General features: G+C 37.3%; 1 protein-coding gene across 1 annotated transcript in view; it reads left to right on the top strand.

Annotated features, from left to right (window-relative positions):
• Nucleotides 1-20,651, top strand: part of LOC126189843 (cilia- and flagella-associated protein 251-like) — a 794,634-nt gene that overhangs the window by 351,934 nt on the left and 422,049 nt on the right. The window contains exons 10-11 of the mRNA XM_049930974.1: nucleotides 8,158-8,321; nucleotides 8,430-8,546. Of these exons, the coding sequence (XP_049786931.1) occupies nucleotides 8,158-8,321; nucleotides 8,430-8,546 (281 nt within the window). The remainder of the gene's footprint in view (nucleotides 1-8,157; nucleotides 8,322-8,429; nucleotides 8,547-20,651) is intronic.

A 20,651-nucleotide genomic window follows, 5' to 3' on the forward strand; every position in this document is an offset into this window, starting at 1 on the left:
CATCTCAAGATGGGGTACTAATTAGTTATTTAAAAAAATACACATTTTAGAAAATTCTAAGAGACATACAGGATTAACAATAGAAAGTTCTAATTCTGGAATTAGAACAGTTTATCATAAAAATTTCATGATAGAGATTTTCAGGAATCTACCTCTTGTACTTTTTGAATTATTCCACTTTTTTGAAATATTAGAAGCACATAATATTCAAATTACAAAGTTCTGCTTCTCGAATTAGATTGAATTTATCATAGAAACATACGATAGAAGTTTCCATGAAGATATCTCATCTACTTTTTGAATTATTAGAGAAAACCAATTTTAGTGCCTAAATTTTGTAAGACAGATTAGATTAATTCATCTTTGTTATTAATCTACAAAGCCAAGATGAGTGCACCATGTTCTTAATATGTAATGACGAAACTGCACCAATTTCAAGATCATATTGTAAATCTTCAAGACACAGAAGCTAAAACTGAAACAGCTCAGAGGCCACAATTTACCTTCTGTTCCATGTGGAAAACTCTAGAGTTCAAAGGATCTCATAGAACATAAATAAAGTACAGAGATACTTATAGAAAAATTTGGGTTAGTCTTTGTTACGGCATAAAGTCAAGTACCGGTGTGTCAGTCGGGAATGAGAGAGCAGAGAGGGCTGTGAAGAATACGTCAGCCAATTGCATGCTGACTGACCCCTCTCCATAATGAAAATGTGACAGCAGTGGCCTCTATGTGAAGAGAATATAAGCGCCATGCCTGACTGGCTGCAGCCCAGTTCTACAAGAAGCTTGATGACCAGCGACCTTAATAGAAGTGTCAAAGCTCATTACTGTGTTCATACATTCTATGTAGCTCAAACTTGAAATTGTTATACTGAGGGACATTGATTATTTTGCTTGTTGCCCTTTGCTTGCAATACATCTGTTTAACACAAAGTTAAGGATTGTATTTTTTCCTTTTGTAATAAAACTTATTGATATGATTTGCATCAATTGTTGTCTAGTGATCCAAGAAAGCAGGTTTCCTAGACACTCCGTATTTGATGACTAGGCAAAATTCAACATTTGGCAATGAGTATTAAGAAGAACCCAGTGCCTAGCTACCATGAATTTTCTTTTCTGTATTGCTGTCACCTTAATTCTACTTTGACCTTTCTTTGCAGGGGTTTGTTTACTTGCTTTGACAGCATCTCTTTTAGTATTTTTGTTATTCAGTGTTTTCAGGTGGGCATTGCAGAAATTTTATTTGCTTGTGTGCTTATTTTTAGTGCTTGCCTTATTTGTTTATTGTGGTACCTGACTTCTTTACGTTATACATAGAGTGTCAGAACAGTTTATTTTAGTTTAGGCAGGATGAGAAGTGGACCTGTGAAATGAAGATTATGGACAGTATTTTCTCATCACTTTCTGGCTGTCCTCACAAATATTTTTCAGACCCTTGTAAAAGGCTGTAATATCTAAATACTGCACAAGACTACCAAATATTTCAAATTATAGATGAGAAAACAAATGACTTATGTTTAGGCACCACCACACAAGATATTACTAACAAAACATTGTGCCTGAGTTAGAAAGAGTGGAGAACTAAGTGGGTAGGGGAATACACAGCCCAGAAGATAAAAGATACTTAAAACTAAAAGAAAGTGCAGAAAGGAATAGTTATTGAGAAGAAATACTGAGTCCAAAGAAATTAATTTAAATTAAAACCAGGTGGCTGGTGCAAATCCAGGACATGTTGTAAAGCTAGTTCACACCTGTGGAGCTCTGAGAAATTGGTATCTGGGGGAAGAATCCAGATGGCTTGTGCAGTGAAACAGACACACTGCCTCCCAGAGCAGTGATATCTCATGATCTCAAGAGCCAGTCACAATAATACATTATTTTCAACCTCTCATCTACATCTACATCATGAAAAGAGTAGTTGCTACTCATCATGTAGTGGAGATGCTGAGTCACAGACAGGCACAACAAAAAGACTGCCAAACAAAGCTTTCAGCTGCAAAGACTGTCATCAGAATTAGACAACACACACAAACACACACACACACACACACACACACACACACACAACCACACACACACAACCACAGCTCACACACATTTGACCATAGTTTCTGGCTGCGAAGGCCACTTTGGTTGGTCGAAAGCTTTGACAGTCTTTTTGTTGTGTCTATCTGTGACTCAGCATCTCCGCTATTGGTGAGCACCAACAATATTTTTCATGATATTGTCAGTATTCCATCCTGGATTTTCCATTGTCTGATTCTACATCTATATCTATAGCTTACAAACCATTGTGAGGTGCATGGCAGAGAGTATATCTCATTTATCTCATTATAGCAGTTATTATGGTTTCTTCCCAGTCCATTCACATATGGAACATGGGAAGAATGATTATTTGAATGCCTCTGTGCATGCAGTAATTATTCTAATCATATCCTCATGATCCCTATTAGAGCAATACATAGAGGTTGTAGTATATTCCTAAGTCATCATTTAAAACCAGTTTTTACAGATTTCTTTACAGATTTTCTAGCGATAGTTTATGTCTATCTTCAAAAGTCTTCCAGTTCAGTTCCTTCAGTATCTCTGTGATATTCTCCCATGGATTAAACAAACCTGTGACCGTTCATGCTGCCATTTTCTGTGTATGTTCAATATACCCTGTTAGTCCTATTTGTTATAAGTCCCACACACTTGAGCAATATTCTAGAACCAGACACACAAAGATTTGTAAGCAATCTCTTCTGTAGATTGACTGCATTTCCCCAATATTCTAATAACAAACCAAAGTTTACCACTTGCATTACCCATGACTAAACTTATGTGACCATTCCATTTCATATCCCACAAAGTGCTACACCCAGGTATTTGTATGAGTTGGCTGACTCCAACAGTGACTTACTGATGTTATAGTTAAAGGATACTATTTTTTTTTCATTCTGTGAAGTGCACAAGTTTACATTTCTGAACATTTAAAGTAAGTTGCAAGTCTTCCACCACTTTGAGATCTCGACAAGATCTGACTGAATATTTATGCAGCTTCTTTCAATTGTACCTCATTATAGGTAGCTGAATCATCTGCAAAAAGCCTAATGTTATTATCCATATTGTCTGCAAGATCATTAATATACAACATGAACAGCAAGGGTTGCAGCACAATTTCTTGGGGCACATCTAAGTTACTTCTACATTTGACAATGACTCTCAATCTAAGATAAAGATAATGTGTTGCTTCCTCCCTACCAACAAATCATCAATCCATTCACAAATTTCACTTGAAACCCCATATGATCATACTTTTGACAATAAGCATAGGTGTGATGCTGAGCCAAATGCTTTTCAGAAATCAAGAAATACTGCATCTACCTGACTGTCCTCAATCAAAGCTTTCAGTATGTAATGTGAGTAAAATGCAAGTTGGGTTTCACAAGATCAATTTTTTTTGTAATCCATACTGGCTAGCATTGAGGAGGTCATTCTGTTCGAGGTACCTCATTATGTTTTAGCTCAGAATATGTTATAAGTTTCTACAACAAATCATTGTCAAGGATACTGGACGGTAATTTTGGAGATCACTTCTACTATCCTTCTTGTAAATGGGTGTGACCTGTGCTTTTTTCCAAGAACTGGACACAGTTTTAACTTAAAGGCCTTTATAATACGTTATAGTTAGAAGAGGGGCTTACGCAACTGCAAATTCTGTATAAAATCTTTCAGGGATTTCATCAGTTTCTGGAGCTTTGTTCAGTTTTAATGATTTCAGGTTATTTCTCAACTCCACTGATGCCAATACTGATTTTACTCATCTTTTCAGTAGTACAGGGACTGAATTGGGGCAATTCTCCTGGGTTTTCCTTTGTAAAGGAACGTTTGAAAATGGAGTTCAGCATTTCAACTGTTGCCATGCTACCTTCAATTTCAGTTCCTATCTTATTCATTAGGGACTGGATGCTAAATTTGGTGGTACTAGCAGCTATTATATATGACCAGAATTACTTTTGGTTCTGTAAATGATCATTTAGCAATATTCTGATGCATTGAAGGCATCATGCATTGCAGTCTTGACAGCCAAATGTGTTTCATTCAGTATCTCTCTATCTCTAGCCCTATGCTTTGTTTAACACTGTCTATGTATATAAACAACCGTATCATGCTCACTGATACCAGTTTCAATGTGGACATCTTCAAAGAGATCAGATCTATTTGTTGCCAGTAGATCCATAATATTTACAATGTGAGTAGGGTGCAAACTCTCTGTTCTAAGTAGTTTTCAGAGAAGGCATTTTGTAATGTTTCACAGGATATATTATCAATCCCACCATGAAGAAAACTGTAATTTTGCCAATTAATTGTCAGATGATTAAAGTCTCCACTGTGTGGGTGGGAAACTTATATGCAAGTGAAGTAAGGGTTTTCTCTAAAAGTTTTTGCTTACATCAGGAGATGAGTCTGGTGGGTAATAGAAGGATCCAATTATCATTTTATGCCTACCCCTGATACTGAATCTTGCCCAAACAATCTGACATCCATCTTCAATTTCTTTCTTCGTAGATTTGAGTTTCTTGTCAGCTGCAACAAATATGTAACCTCCCTTTCCCATTTGCCTATCCTTTTGATGTACACTTAAGTTTTCACCAAAAATTGACTGCTGTCAATTTCATGTTTTAACCAGATTTCTGTACCTAGTATTAGTGGGCTTCCCTGCTTTTTGTGAGCGCTTCAAACTCTGGCACTTTGTTGTGCATTCTTCAGCAGTTTACCATTAGTATTTTAATACTCTCACCTATGGAAGGCATTTCTTTTGCTATTACACTGATACTTCTGGGTCCCTGCAGCTATCATTATCTGAATTGGATGGAGAGTTGCCTAATCTAGAAAACACTGGAGTGCACCCTACACACAGTCAGCCACCTGAGTAGCAGCCTCTGATGTGTAGTGCACATGAACTGACGTTTTCTCTAAAGTTTTCACTTACATCAGGAGATGATTCCAGTGGGTGGTAGAAGGATCCAATTATCATTTTATGCCTACCCCAGATACTGAATCTTGCCCAAACCCATCTTGCCAAACCCATTTAGGGAGACCCTACAGCTCTCAATCTGGTGGCAGAAGTCCAGGACGTCGCAGCCTAGGTTGTCACAGGACCTTTCAAGTTCCTAGTTCAGTCCTTCGACTTCAGAACCAAAGGGGCCTGATCAGTTCTGGGGAAAATGCTGCAGAATTTGAGCTTCATTGAAACTTCATACACAAGGCTGGTCTTCTCAAACTTCTCTGCCAGTAGCTGGAATGACCAAAGTATGACATCAGAGTCAGAACACAGACATAATTTGTTCCAATTGTGCCACAATCTGCAGCTGGTTTCACCCTGTTCCCTCAAGGGCTTCTGGAATAGCCTCTTCAACATGTTGTGAGTCCCCTGCATGCACCTGATGTCCTTTCCTGTCCCTTGCTGTCATTCCCCTAAGGGGTACCATAATTCATTGTATATTTCAACTACCAACAACTAACAGACACTTTGACAATCTCCCCCTCCTGAATTTTCAGTATTACCATAGGTCTCACTTTAAGCCCTAAACCTGGATTTAATCATGCTGCCTTGGTGAAGGGTCTACTTTCCTTCACACATAATGTCAACTGGAAATATTACTTTGCAACCCAATCCCAAAACCATTCCAGCAGAAAACATGAGATTGGATCCTGCTGTGAATAGCTCCAACCATGATCCCAACTTGATCCACAACCAGTTCCTGAAAATCATTTCTTACAAGCCTTCCAAGAATTACAAACATCTAGCATTGCTTCACAACCCTTCCACAGATCTCTACAACATGACCCTGTCCTCTGGTAAACTTCAGGCTCATTGTTCCCTAAAAAATGATGACACCATCATTATCCTCCTAGCAGACAAAGGATCGACAACTGTGGTACTTGGCTGAGGGAAATACGTAACAGAGGGTCTCCACCAGCTGTCTGACACCTCTACATACAGCATCTGCCATCAAGAACCCATGTCTCTGATACAAACTGACCTACAGTCCATACTTAAAATTTCAAGGCCTCACAAGGACTAGCACCTCAATCCACAAAACTTCTTACCCCACCCAAACAACACCCCCCCCCCTCCCCCCACCTTTTACCTTCTTCCTAAAATCCACAAACCCAATTGCTGTGGCCATCCCATATTTGTTTGCTTCAAAGCACACACCATATGTGTATTTGCCTTTGGTGATCAACACCTCCACTTTATAGTACAGAGACTTCCCTCCTATATTAAAGATACTAACCATTTCTTAGATCATGTGAAATCGGTGTCTGTCTCATTCCCACCACATACCTTACTTGTGGCCATTGATGAAATCTCCCTCTGTATCAACATCCTCCATGTACATGGTCTGTCTGCTACTGAATATTTCCTCAGTTCGCACCCACCAGATTCCAAATCTATGATTTCCTCCCTGCTCACATTAATCAACTTTGTACTTACTAATAGGGAACAGGATGGCTCCCTACTATGCCAGCCTTTTCATGGGTCACTTGGAGGGGGGCTTTCCTGGGATCCATAAGCCTTCAGCACATGGTATGGTTTAGATACATTGATGATGTCTTCACCTATGGACTCGTTGTGAGGCTGGCCTGTTAGAATTCTTGAAATCTCTAAATATATTCATCCAATTAAATTTCATTTGCTCCTATTCTGAATCCCAGGTCACTTTGGTTTATGTTCATGTCACCCTCACTGAGGGTCAACTACACATTTCTGTTCACATTAAACGTATTAACAAACAACAGTATTTACATTCTGACAGTTGCCATCATTTCCATGCCATAAATTTCCTCCCATACAGCTCTGATATTCAAAGCAAACGTATTTGTTCACATGCAGACCCTTTACCAGAAAAAACTTAGGAATACTCTTAGCACACAGTATTATCCACGTCTTGAATGTACTGATCAACTGCTTTGATAAGGTTATGACTTTCTAAAATCATGCCCTGAAACGCAGTCCATTCTTTTGACTTTTTGCTCACCACACCTGAACAGTTTTTGCTGCCCTCCCAGTCTCCATAATCACCTTGCAATACCCTTACTCCTTCTGCAGCCATTTTGCTGCTCTATGTCTACTACTCCTATGACCATCCCCACAATCAGACTTGCCTTATGCAATTTCCTACAACTACCTGTACCAGCTCTGTAACTATCAAAATGTATACTACATTTGTGAAATGATACATGTCATGGACCAGCTGTTATTTAAACACTGTTTTGCCCTTTACAAGTTATCAGTTAGGATGACTGGCATAGGCAAAGGTCGTATAGTGCAACACACAATATCTTATCGTAGAGCATGCTCTACAACATGACAGTCAAGACCTAGGTGCATCTTTCACTACACATGCCATCTGGATTCTTCTCCCAGACACCAGTTTCTTAGAACTCCACAGGTTGGAAATAGCATTACAACATATCCTTGGTTCTCATTACCCACCTATCCTTAATTTGTGTTAATTTCGTTGGTCTCAGCATTTCTTTTCAGTGATTATGTCTTTCTTCACTCTCTTTTCATTTTTTATATTTTTTTCCCAATATGTTTATTTTTCTACCACCCCACCCCTTCACCCACCCCCACCTATACCACATAAAATGCCCTTAGCTTTCCACTCTTATAAATTTGTGTGCAGTCTCTGTCTTGTGTTTTACCCTGTCTTCCATCTTTAAGCTCTCAAGTTTTAAAAAAAATCTGTCCACTTCTCAATTTTGTCCCATCTGGTAAGTCTGTCCTGACAGAGGTTTCTGGGTGAGCTTAACCAAATTCTCGCCATTTCCTAAACCTCACCAGTACTTTTTCTTCATCCCTATTCCTCCCCCTTCAACCCTTCTGCCAAAAGAAGGAGCTACTGACTCTGGAAGCTTGCAAATTTCAGTACCTCTATATGTGTATTCTCCTGCAGCTGCTTGGTGAGTAGAACTTTTATTTATCCAATTACATTTTAACAAATAGAAAACATCTAAGTTGTTGAAAAAAGAAAATATCTAGTAATTTGCAAATCATTCAGTGAAAATTATGGCCTGGATAATCAACTCAAATACTTTCATGTTATTTCTGGATACATGTGTCAACTTTGCCTCTTTATAGTGCTAATAATATTTGTTTCAGAGTGGTTGTGACAGGAAATACAAAGGGTCGTATCTCTTTTTATGACCAGCAACTGAAAATCCTTTACTGGTGCCACAAGTTCAATCTTGATTCTATAACAGGCATAAACTTTCATCTCCGCTCACGCTATCGCCATCTCAAAGACCAGTCTGTGTTTGATGTAGGTTAGTAATGAAATTATTTAATGATGATTACAGTTTTTGCTCATTAATTTTTTTTTTTTACAATTACATGTGCAATCTAGAATTTACTATTTGATTTTTTTCCCGTAGGGACATCGGAGCACTCACATGCCAGAATTTCAAAAGGAGATGATCTTGATGAACAAGTACTTTCTCGTGATGCAACCCTTCAGAAAAACCCATTCATTATTCGTGAATTTGTTGTTTGTATGTGTCTTCTATTTATAATGGTTTTTTTTTTTTCTTTTTTCTTTTTTTTTTTTCAAAAGTGCAGCTATCAGCTTAAATGAGTCATAAAATAAAAGTATTAATAATATCTGGAACAGAAAATAAGTCTTTTCTTCAGATTCATATATGTGCTTATATCTGAAACTGTAGGTATTTTCTAATGCTCCTCCATTGCTGTAGATGTGGAGAACAGGAAAAGGAATAATGCGAAGTTCCAAATGCAAACAAAAGTAAATGTGGAGAGAAAACAAGGACTAGTGTAAAAACAATAGGAACACAACGAGAAAATAACATAAAGGACAGTTCATACTTAATGAAAGAAAATGAAGTAATGAGGCAAACATAGATCTTGACAGAGCAAAAATTATGATACAGTTAACGAGAAAATAACATAAAGGACATAAAGGACAGTTCATAATTAATGAAAGAAAATGAAGTAATGAGGCAAACTTAGATCTTGACAGAGCAAAAATTATGATACAGTTAGTAAATAGAAAATTGAAAACTATAGAAAAGAAACCAAAAATGAAAAGATTAGCATGAACAGTACTTAGTTTCATTTGGAGATCCAAATGTATGTTAGTAACCCAGTTTCCACTTCTAGAATTTAGAATCATTGATATTAAGAGGGAAAAGCCAAATGCTAATTTTCTTTATTTTCCCTTATTTTGTTATCTGTTCTTCCCTGCCTTATTTTTCTCATTAGTGTTAACACTTTTCCTCAAGCTTTCCCATATACTTTTTGGAGACACTTTTCTTTTGTTTGCATTTTCAACTTGGTTTTTTGTTTGCATTTGTTTCGTGTCAATGTGAAGTGATACTAAGCTTTTAATTTTTTAATACTTTTATTCATGTATTACTCCATTTGATCCATTTGCAGTCTGAAGTTTGATGTGCAATAACCATAATAACACTGAATAAGAGGATGGCAGAGAGAAAACCAAAATACAAAATTCTTTTGTCCAAAGTTTTAGCTGAGGAAGTTGGTAACCTGCTTTCTCCTTACAATCATAATACAAACAGTAAAATAACAGACATCAAAACAAGTGACAATGGGATAGAAAACCTAATAAATTCATGCAACAGAGGAAAGCTGACTAGAACTGATGGGATACTTACTCCTCTTCTAATGGCAGTCTACAAAATATTTTGAGTTATTGGATTTTGAAAACAATGATGATGTGAAACTGAGCTGACTCTGTCCCCAGAAGACAACAGATACTATTTCCCAGCTACTAGCTTCTGTAAGGCTTTAATACAATTCCACATTGTCATTTAATGAATAATAAATGAACGTGCAGAATATCAAATTTGCTTTGTGATTGGACTGAGGAGTTCCTGGTAGAAACGCTCTTTAAAAAAGGTTCCATAAAGTGATTAATCAAATAGGGTGGAAATCAGCAGATGTTATGTACATTTTCAGACAAACAAATGATTACAATTTCAAAAAAACTGGATGATTTACTTGAGAGAAAGAGCTTCACTAATTGAGCAACACAGTAATGGATGAGATTACTTCTAGGCCTTATGCAAGCAGTTATTTGGCTTGGCATTTATTGATAGAGTTGTTGGATGGCCTCCTGAGGAATATCATGCCAAATTCTGTATAATTGGTATGTTCAATCATCAAACTCCCAATATGGGTGGAGGGTCCTGCACATAATACTCCAGATGCTCTCAGTTGATGAGAGATGTGGTGAACTTGCTGGCGAAGGTAGGATTTGACAAGCAAGAAGATAAGCAGTAGAAATTCTCACAATGTATGAGCATGCATTATCTTAGTGAAACGTAAGCCCAGGACGGCTTGCCATAAGGGAAAACAAAACAAAGCATAGAATATCATTGATATACCATTGTGCTGTAATGCTGCCATGCACGAAAATCAAAGAAGTCTTGCTATGAAAAGAAATTGTGCCCCCGACCATCATTCCTGGTTGTCAAGATGTATGTTGGGCAACAGTCAGGTTGGTATCCCACTGATGTCCGGTGTGTCTCCAGATACATCTTTGTTGGCCATAGGGGCTAAGTTCAAAGTGGGACTCATCATTGAAGACAATTCTACTCCGTCAATGAGATTCCTGGCTGAAGATGTGTCTGTAGACACCCTAGACAGATGGGGGTTATCAACTTGAATGTCATCTGCCATACAGTGTAATTTTTATTTGTCTTCTGATGTAGATCCTTGTATTTCATTCTTCACATGAAGGAACTTCGACTGTAAAAATAACTCTGGCCATACAGCAGGGGAGTTTTATAAGACCATTACTGTTAACAGTATAGTTAGGTAGTTAGTTGCACAGAGTGATTTTTCCTGATTTTTTTCCACCATGTACAAACTCAAGGGATTGATTGATTAGAGGATAAGGAACAAAAAAAGTCTAATGAACTTATTTCCAAAAATGCATGGTTTCCATGTAGTAACAATTTATTCAATGGTACTTTGTAACAGAGGCCGTGATTTGATATGTGCTGTACCATGCAGCCACAGTATGCATGGTTTCCTCCTACAGTGTGGTAGTGTTCCTCATGCATCATGTCCTAGTGCCCTCTCCTGCCATAGTAATTGGTAATGTCATGTCCAATTCACTTCTGTTACTGACTCACCTTGTAGTGGATGTGATAATGTACACAGTGGTTCTGTATTTGAGTCAACAGCTTGCTGATATGGTATTTACTAATGGAAAGGCAAATGGCAATGGGCAGCAGGCAGCAAGATTGTATCAGAAAACCTATCTCCACTGACAACAACCACAGCATTCAATGTGTGCAATAGTATTTCGTCATTTGTCTGAGACAGGGTCATTTCAGAAAGCAAGAAATCATGAAGAATGTACCCGAAATGTTCACACACTGGACTTGGAGAAAAGTGTGATCAACACTGTGGAGGGTAACCACCGTGTCCATACCAGGCAGTTGGCCCACCAGTATAGGGTAACCCAGACGACTGTGTGGAACATTCTCCATGACAGTTGTTACTACCCTTATCGCTTACAGCATGTGCAGGGCTTACTAGTGACAGACTTTCCACATCGTGAGCAGGTTTGTCATTGGTCTCTTCACCAGGCAACCATGGTTGAGGGATTTGCCTCACCCATCCTATCCACAGACAAGACCACCTTTATGAGGATTGGTATCTTCAACTTTTGTAGCAGTCATTTGTGGAATAGTATGCAGAACCTCCATGGTTCGGTGAAAGCAAGTCATCAGCATTGGTGCAGCCGGAATGTGTAGGCTGGGATAATTGGTGACCATATTTTTGGACAGTCTTCCTTCCATGTCACCTAACCGGCCAGAGATATTGGTGTTTCTTGTAGGTGACTTTGCCTCCCCTGCTGGAAGAAGTGCCATTGATGGTTTGAAGGGTTATGTGGATGCTATATGATGGTACTCCAGCCCACTTCACTGTTGGCATCCAGATGCATCTCAGTCATGTCTTCCCTGGTCCATGGATCAGTTGCATGGCCTGCTCATTCACAGGACCTTAATTAGTGATATTTCTCATTATGATGGCATCTCAAAAGTATCCTGTATGCAGAGCCCATTCCATATGAGGAGACACTGGAATAGCATAGTCATGCTACCTTTGACACTGATCAGATGCAGCTCACTCGATGTGAATGTGTGAGACAGTACATGCTACAGTGCTTATGTACATGCGTTGAGGCACATGGAAACCACCTGCAACACATAGTCTATATAAATGACACAGCATGTATTACACTGCAGTCTTTGTATCAGTGTGTGATTGAATAAATGGTTTCTAGCATGGAAACCAAACTTTTATGGACAAAAGTCCATTAGGCTTTTTTGTTCCATATCCTCTCTCAATTAATCCCCCCGAGTTTGTAGACAGTGGAAAAAATTACTCTATATAAATGGCTTAGCAGATAGTGTCAGAAGCTCGATGTGGCTGTTACTGGATGGTGTTGTTGTATATAGAGAAGTTGCAACTCTGGAAAATAGTAGCCAAGTACAGGAAGATCTATAGATGATCATTTCTGGAAACAGGAATTTGCGACGTACAGCATAATATAAACAAATGAAATATAATGCATGTAAATAGGCAGAAATCCCAGTTATTGCATGATTACACAATTACTGAACAATCCTGTATCATTTGTGAGTGTCTGGATGCTAGCTTCATAGCCAGAGACAATGTTTACATCTGATTGCTATGTGTTTAGATTTTGTGAGAGGTTTTTTCATAACATTCTGATATAGTGATTAGTGAAACATTTCATGCATTACCCTTTTGACAGCCAAATACATTTTTTGTAGTATCTTTCTGTCTACCCTTGTTCTGTAAAGGTCACTGTTTCCTTAGAAGTTTCGTTGCAGACACTGTGTGTCATGGAACTTTTATATCCAGTGCTTGTTCAGCTATTTTTCTAAACTTTAGCCACTGTTCTTCTGAATGCTCTCTCCAGAGATAAATGATTTGAGTTATTCCTAGAGGTAAAACACAATTATATTTTTATCAATTTAACTGAACATGTGAATCTTTCTACTTATTTTAATTATTCTTTGTAGCTTGGTAATGATTGTTATTACAGTGGTCTCATAGCCACTGAGACCAGTTTCAATTTGTCATCTTGAAAAATGTTAGGGCTATTTGTGTCCAATAGATATGTTATTTTGACACTATGAGTGGTATTCCATTTTATGTAGTTTTGAGGGTAAGGGTCTGCTATTGTTTCCTAACATTTCAGCCTATATGAAGTGACTACATAACTTTTTATTATTACAAATTACAGTTGATTGTTAGATGATTTAGGTCCTAATGTTGAAACTGGTGGTTTGTATGTTGGTCAAATGAAGGAAAAAATTATAAATTTATGCCCATATTTGATATTGAGTCTTCCTCAAACAGTCTCAGGCGAAGCTTCAATTTCTGTATCGGTGGGTTAGAGTTTTCTTCTACTATAGCAACTTCAACACTTCCTCTCTTATGGTAGTGTAGTATGTTAGGGAGAGCTCTGGCAGGATGTAAATAATTTGGAGTAAAGGAGATAGCTCACTAGGTGGTAGAAATGCTGAGTCGTTCACAGGCACACAGAAAAGAATAAAAGATTTGATGGCTTCCAGATGAATCCCTTAACAAGCTGGAGTGCCCACACACACAACCACAGACACACACACACACACACACACACACACACTTGTGCCACTATATTGTACTGACTGGACCCACAATGACTACATTTTAGCAGGGAGACTTGGGTGAGACATTGTGTCAGGTGTGGTGGGTAGAGGGAGAAGAGAAGAGTGAAGGACAGCTCACAAAGGGTTGCTGGTGGCTTAAAAGGCGGCAACATATGTGTGGGGTATGAATAAAACTAATTTTGATAAGATCTTATCCATTTTCACTTGGACTAAGATTCTGTACATTGTGTGTTTTCACCATTCGTGTGCTTCATTTACACCAACCTCTTGTAATCTCCCCACTTCTTCCTTCTTCCATCTGTTGTCTGCATTAAACAATGCACAGTCCAAGTAATTACTAAGCAAAGTCTTTTATGAAGATTTGAGAGGAGCAAAGATTACAATAAACTTTCACATTTACTTAGCTTATCATATTGAGATGGCTCCAGTTCTTCTTGTCTAGGAGTCAGATTCTTGAAGCTGAAAATCTGACATCAGGTCCTCATGGTTGGTTAGAACTAAATACATGTTGCAGAATTTTTTACATAAATATATTTTCCACTGATTTTCTCACATTTTAGTATATCATACAGTATTTTGATTTTTCACATTAACAAAGCTGAAATTACATTGCTGACACCTATTATACAGAAATATGTCCGCCACATCAGAGGCAAGCTTATGACCCTCTTACTCTGTGAAAATAACAATATTCCAAAAGATTAACAATTTTTCTTGACAAATTCCTACTAGTTTCCATTACATTACTAATTTCAATTATTATTTCATAAATGAATCCAGAAATAAACATAGTAAACAGTACAGGAATGTGTAATTAATAATTGAAATTTTAAATGTGCAAATAATTAATAATTTCAAATGTTTCTAAAAGAAAATAATTTTAAATTATATTTAAAACTAGTACTTATGGATTACAACATTGAAACTAAAATATTTTGTAAAGTAATTCCTTTTCATAAATTTTAGCTTGAAATATAACATACTGTATATGAATCATCCTCTCTGTTGCCAGACAGTTCATACAAAAGATCACTTTCAATTTCATCAAATGCTACATCCACACTGTCTTCTCAAGGTTTTATGAACTTTACAGGTATCTTAATATTACTCTGGTCACTCATGTTGTCAGGTAAAGATTGAACACACTGAACAGATTCCATGGCACAACTAAAAGCACTGTTACAGGAGGAACAAAAAACACATTAGTGTCAAAATTACACTTCCTGCTTAGAGCCTCTTTCACTTCATTCCACCAATTGGTATTGAAATTCTGACTAACCACAGATAACTTATTCCAGAACACACCTTTACCTAAGTTATCATCAATCTTGTCCCAAACAAGCTTCAAAGGGTGTGTTCACCTTTGTTCTGCAGGCTCACAGATACTTCATCTTCACTATTTGCATAATTACTTAGCATGACATTAATGAAAAACTGTTCTGACTAGACTGGTATTCCATGACCCTCACTTACAACATCACATATATATCTTACCTTACTTGTATTGTCAACATCATTTACAAATAACCTGATACTCAAAATCGTATTCATCTAAAATTACTTCATCAATAACATTATTAACAACACAAGTCTCATCTCCATCAGAGTCACTTACCTGACCTACATTCATTTGCTATAAGCCACCAGTCTCAGACATAACAACCTCAGTTACTTCACAACTCTCATTCACATCTACATCGAAAATATCACCTAGTTCAGATCCATTACAGTCATCTCCTGATTCACATACATTAACAACACTGTTTTCCACCCAAGAGAAGAAATCATTAGTACATACTACTACAAAATTCTCACTACTCTCACATTCTGGTTAGTGATTAGCACTTGCATCACCATAATTATCATAGTATCCCAGAACTTTTGATCAAAACATAAATGAGAAGTCTGATGTTAATTCTGTTCAATTTCAGATACATGTGCCATATCATTAGTACATACTACTACAAAATTCTCACTACTCTCACATTCTGGTTAGTGATTAGCACTTGCATCACCATAATTATCATAGTATCCCAGAACTTTTGATCAAAACATAAATGAGAAGTCTGATGTTAATTCTGTTCAATTTCAGATACATGTGCCATATCATTAACACTGTTTAAGATAAAGACTCTCCATCTAGTTACAGGCCTATTTCAATAGTACCCGCATTCTCCAAGGTAATAGAATGCATCATGTACCAACAATTATCATCTCACTTTGAGAATCTAGGAATAATTAATGGTACACAATATGGGTTTAGGAAGAATCTGTCAACCATTGATGCAATCAACACGGTAGTCAGTTACATCCTCAAAGTTTTTGAGAACAAAGGCTTTGCTCAGGTATCATTCTGTGGCCTAAGCAAGGCCTTCGACTGTGTTGAGCACACGCAACTACTAGAGAAACTAGAATTCTACGGCATCAAAGGAAACAGTCTCAGACTATTAAAAGCTTACCTCAACAACCATAAACAGGTAGTTTGTGTTGGTAAGGAAATGTCAAACATAGAAAATGTTAAAGTAGGTGTGCCTCAGGGATCTGTACTGGGGCCCTTCCTGTTTCTGATAATGATCAATGACCTCCCCTCATTTATTAGATCCACCATTGTATTGTATGCAGATGATACGACTTTTCTTCATAGCAGTAACAATCTTAATGATCTTCAAACCTGTGCTGAAAATACACTCACTCATGCAGCATATTGGTTCAGAGCAAATGGTTTCCTGCTAAATGAAAATAAAACTCAGCAGATAATCTTCACTCTAAGAGACAAGCCATTATCTGATGACCCTAGTTCTGTTAAATTCCTGGGAGTTTATTTAGATGGAAAGTTATCCTGGGGCCTACATGTAAACTATATTAGTAGTAAGCTATCAAGAGTAATTTATTTATTAGGACAACTCAGAAATTGTCTACCTGAAACATACATCAGACCATCGTATTTTGAATTTTTCCAAAGTATAATATCCTATGGCATCATCTTGTGGGGTAACTGTAGTCATATACATGACATCCTATTATTGCAGAAAAAAGCCATTAGGATAATTACAAATTCTTCACATAAGGCTCACTGCAAACCCTTATTTACCAAACAAAAAATTATGACTGTAATAAACCTCTATATATACAATGTCTTAATCTTTACGAAGAAGAACCTACAAGATGTGAAACGTAGAGAAAATGTACATTGTTACTACACAAGAAGCATCAAACACATATACATGCCCTACCACAGACTATCAAAATCAATAAATAGCTATGAAGTCACAGGGCACAAACTATTTAATAAGCTGCCACATGCCATACAGGATCTTCCTGAACATACATTCAAAGAAAGACTGCATGAATGGTTTATTGCCCACCCATTCTATGATATCAATGAATTCTTCAACTGTAAAATGCAGTAATCCAACAGATGACCCACTGTACATTTATTGTAATATAAGCTAAAATATTTCAGTATTCAATACCTTATCACACTGTATTATAAATTGCAACTTCATTTGACGTTGTCAATTGCTGTAATGGCCTAAAGACAATAAAATCTTTATTATTATTATTATAAATGTCTAATTGCAAGTGCAACTTTTGCTTCTGTCCCTAATCATTTTCTTAACAAGCAAACAAATGAACTTCAAAAATAATTTGTACTTATCTTTCATTTTTGATGTCCCTGGTTGTAGTTGTAATTTCCTCCTCATTTTCAGATCCAATCCATCATTATTTGTAGTGCGTCATCACTGTTGGTATACAGATCCTTTGATCTTCAGTTTTACTCCAAATGATCGGACATTTATTCATACATAAATTCCAAAAGTCAATGAAATAAAACAATTTCTACAACATTCATTATTAGTCAGTTAATGCTGGATAAGCCTCTGCTTGTAAACTCCCCCTACATTCCTTCTTCTATCTGTTATCCACATTAAACAATGCCCAGTCCAAGTAATTAATAAGTAAAGTCTTTTATGAAGATTTGAGAGGAGTGAAGATTACAATAAACATTCAACTTTACTTAGCTTGTCATGTTGAGATGGCTCCAGTTCTTCTTGTCTAGGGTTCTGTTTCTTGAAGCTGCAAATCTAACATCAGGTCTTCATGGTTGGTTTGAACTAAATAAAATGGAAGATTGTAAATAAATTATATAAAATTGCAACCAGTGACTGGTTGCAGTTTTATATAACTTATTTACATTCAATAAAGAGTCACAGTTCTAAAATATCCATAATGGATAAGCAGAATTTGAAGACTGTTGTTGCAGAATTTTTTGCGTAAATATATTTTACACTGATTTTCTCACATTTTAATATGTCATATAGTATTTTGATATTTCACATTTGTTGTTGTTGTTGTGGTCTTCAGTCCTGAGACTGGTTTGATGCAGCTCTCCATGCTACTCTATCCTGTGCAAGCTTCTTCATCTCCCAGTACCTACTGCAACCTACATCCTTCTGAATCTGCTTAGTGTATTCATCTCTTGGTCTCCCTCTATGATTTTTACCCTCCATGCTGCCCTCCAATACTAAATTTGTGATCCCTTGACGCCTCAGAACATGTCATACCAACCGATCCCATCTTCTAGTCAAGTTGTGCCACAAACTTCTCTTCTCCCCAATCCTATTCAGTAACTCCTCATTAGTTATGTGATCTACCCATCTAATCTTCAGCATTCTTCTGTAGCACCACATTTTGAAATCTTCTATTCTCTTCTTGTCCAAACTAGTTATCGTCCATGTTTCACTTCCATACATTGCTACACTCCATACATATACTTTCAGAAACAACTTCCTGACACTTAAATCTATACTCGATGTTAACAAATTTCTCTTCGTCAGAAACGCTTTCCTTGCCATTGCCAGTCTACATTTTATATCCTCTCTACTTCGACCATCATCAGTTATTTTGCTCCCCAAATAGCAAAACTCCTTTACTACTTTAAGTGTCTCATTTCCCAATCTAAATCCCTCAGCATCACCCGACTTAATTCGACTACATTCCATTATCCTCATTTTGCTTTTGTTGATGTTCATCTTATATCCTCCTTTTAAGACACTGTCCATTCTGTTCAACTGCTCTTCCAAGTCCTTTGCTGCCTCTGACAGAATTACAATGTCATCGGCAAACCTCAACATTTTTATTTCTTCTCCATGGATTTTAATAACTACTCCGAACTTTTCTTTTGTTTCCTTTACTGCTTGCTCAATATACAGATTGAATAACATCGGGGAGAGACTACAACCCTGTCTCCCTCCCTTCCCAACCACTGCTTCCCTTTCATATCCCTCGACTCTTATAACTGCCGTCTGGTTTCTGTACAAATTGTAAATAGCCTTTCGCTCCCTGTATTTTACTCCTGCCACCTTCAGAATTTGAAGGAGAGTATTCCAGTCTACATTGTCAAAAGCTTTCTCTAAGTCTACAAATGCTAGGAACGTAGGTTTGCCTTTTCTTAATCTAGCTTCTAAAATAAGTCGTAGGGTGAGTATTGCCTCTCGTGTCCCCATATTTCTACGGAATCCAAACTGATCTTCGCCAAGGTCGGCTTCCAACAGATGGTAGAGTTTTGTCAGGACTGGCTCTCCCAAGGCTGTCAGAAGTTCTAATGGAATGTTGTCTACTCCTGGGGCCTTGTTCCGACTCAGGTCTTTCAGTGCTCTGTCAAACTCTTCACGCAGTATCATATCTCCCATTTCATCTTCATCTACATCCTCTTCCATTTCCATAATATTGTCCGCAAGTACATCGCCACTTGTATAGACCCTCTATATACTCTTTCCATCTTTCTGCTTTCCCTTCTTTGCTTAGAACTGGGTTTCCATCTGAGCTCTTGATATTCATACAATTCGTTCTCTTTTCTCCAAAGGTCTCTTTAATTTTCCTGTAGGCAGTATCTATCTTACCTCTAGTGAGATAAGCCTCTATATCCTTACATTTGTCCTCTAGCCATACCTGCTTAGCCATTTTGCACTTCCTGTCGATCTCATTTTTGAGACGTTTGTATTTCTTTTTACCTGCTTCATTTACTGCATTTTTATATTTTCTCATCTCATCAATTAAATTCAATATTTCTTCTGTCAGCCAAGGATTTCTATTAGCCCTCGTCTTTTTACCTACTTGATCCTCTGCTGCCTTCACTACTTCATCCCTCAAAGCTACCCATTCTTCTTCTACTGTATTTCTTTCCCCCATTCTTGTCAATTGTTCCCTTACAGTCTTACAACCTCTGGTTTAGTAAGTTTATCCAGGCCCCATCTCCTTAAATTCCCACCTTTTTGCAGTTTCTTCAGTTTTAATCTACAGTTCATAACCAATAAATTGTGGTCAGAGTCCACATCTGCCCCTGGAAATGTCTTACAAATTAAAACCTGGTTCCTATATCTCTGTCTTACCATTATATAATCTATCTGATACCTTTTAGTATCTCCAGGGTTCTTCCATGTATACAACCTTCTTTGATGATTCTTGAACCAAGTGTTAGCTATGATTAAGTTATGCTCTGCGCAAAATTCTACCAGGCGGCTTCCTCTTTCATTTCTTACCCCCAATCCATATTCACCTACTACGTTTCCTTCTCTCCCTTTTCCTACTACCAAATTCCATTCACCCATGACTATTAAATTTTCGTCTCCCTTCACTATCTGAATAATTTCTTTTATTTCATCTTACATTTCTTCAAGTTCTTCATCATCTGCAGAGCTAATTGGCATATAGACTTGTACTACTGTCATAGGCGTGGGCTTCGTGTCTATCTTGGCCACAACAATGCATTCTCTGTGCTGTTTGTAGTAGCTTACCCACATTCCTATTGTTTTATTCATTATTAAACCTACTCCTGCAATACCCCTATTTGATTTTGTATTTATGACCCTGTATTCACCTGACCAAAAGTCTTGTTCCTCCTGCCACCAAACTTCACTA

Source organism: Schistocerca cancellata, chromosome 1 (genome assembly GCF_023864275.1).
Source record: "Schistocerca cancellata isolate TAMUIC-IGC-003103 chromosome 1, iqSchCanc2.1, whole genome shotgun sequence".
Lineage (NCBI taxonomy): Eukaryota > Metazoa > Arthropoda > Insecta > Orthoptera > Acrididae > Schistocerca > Schistocerca cancellata.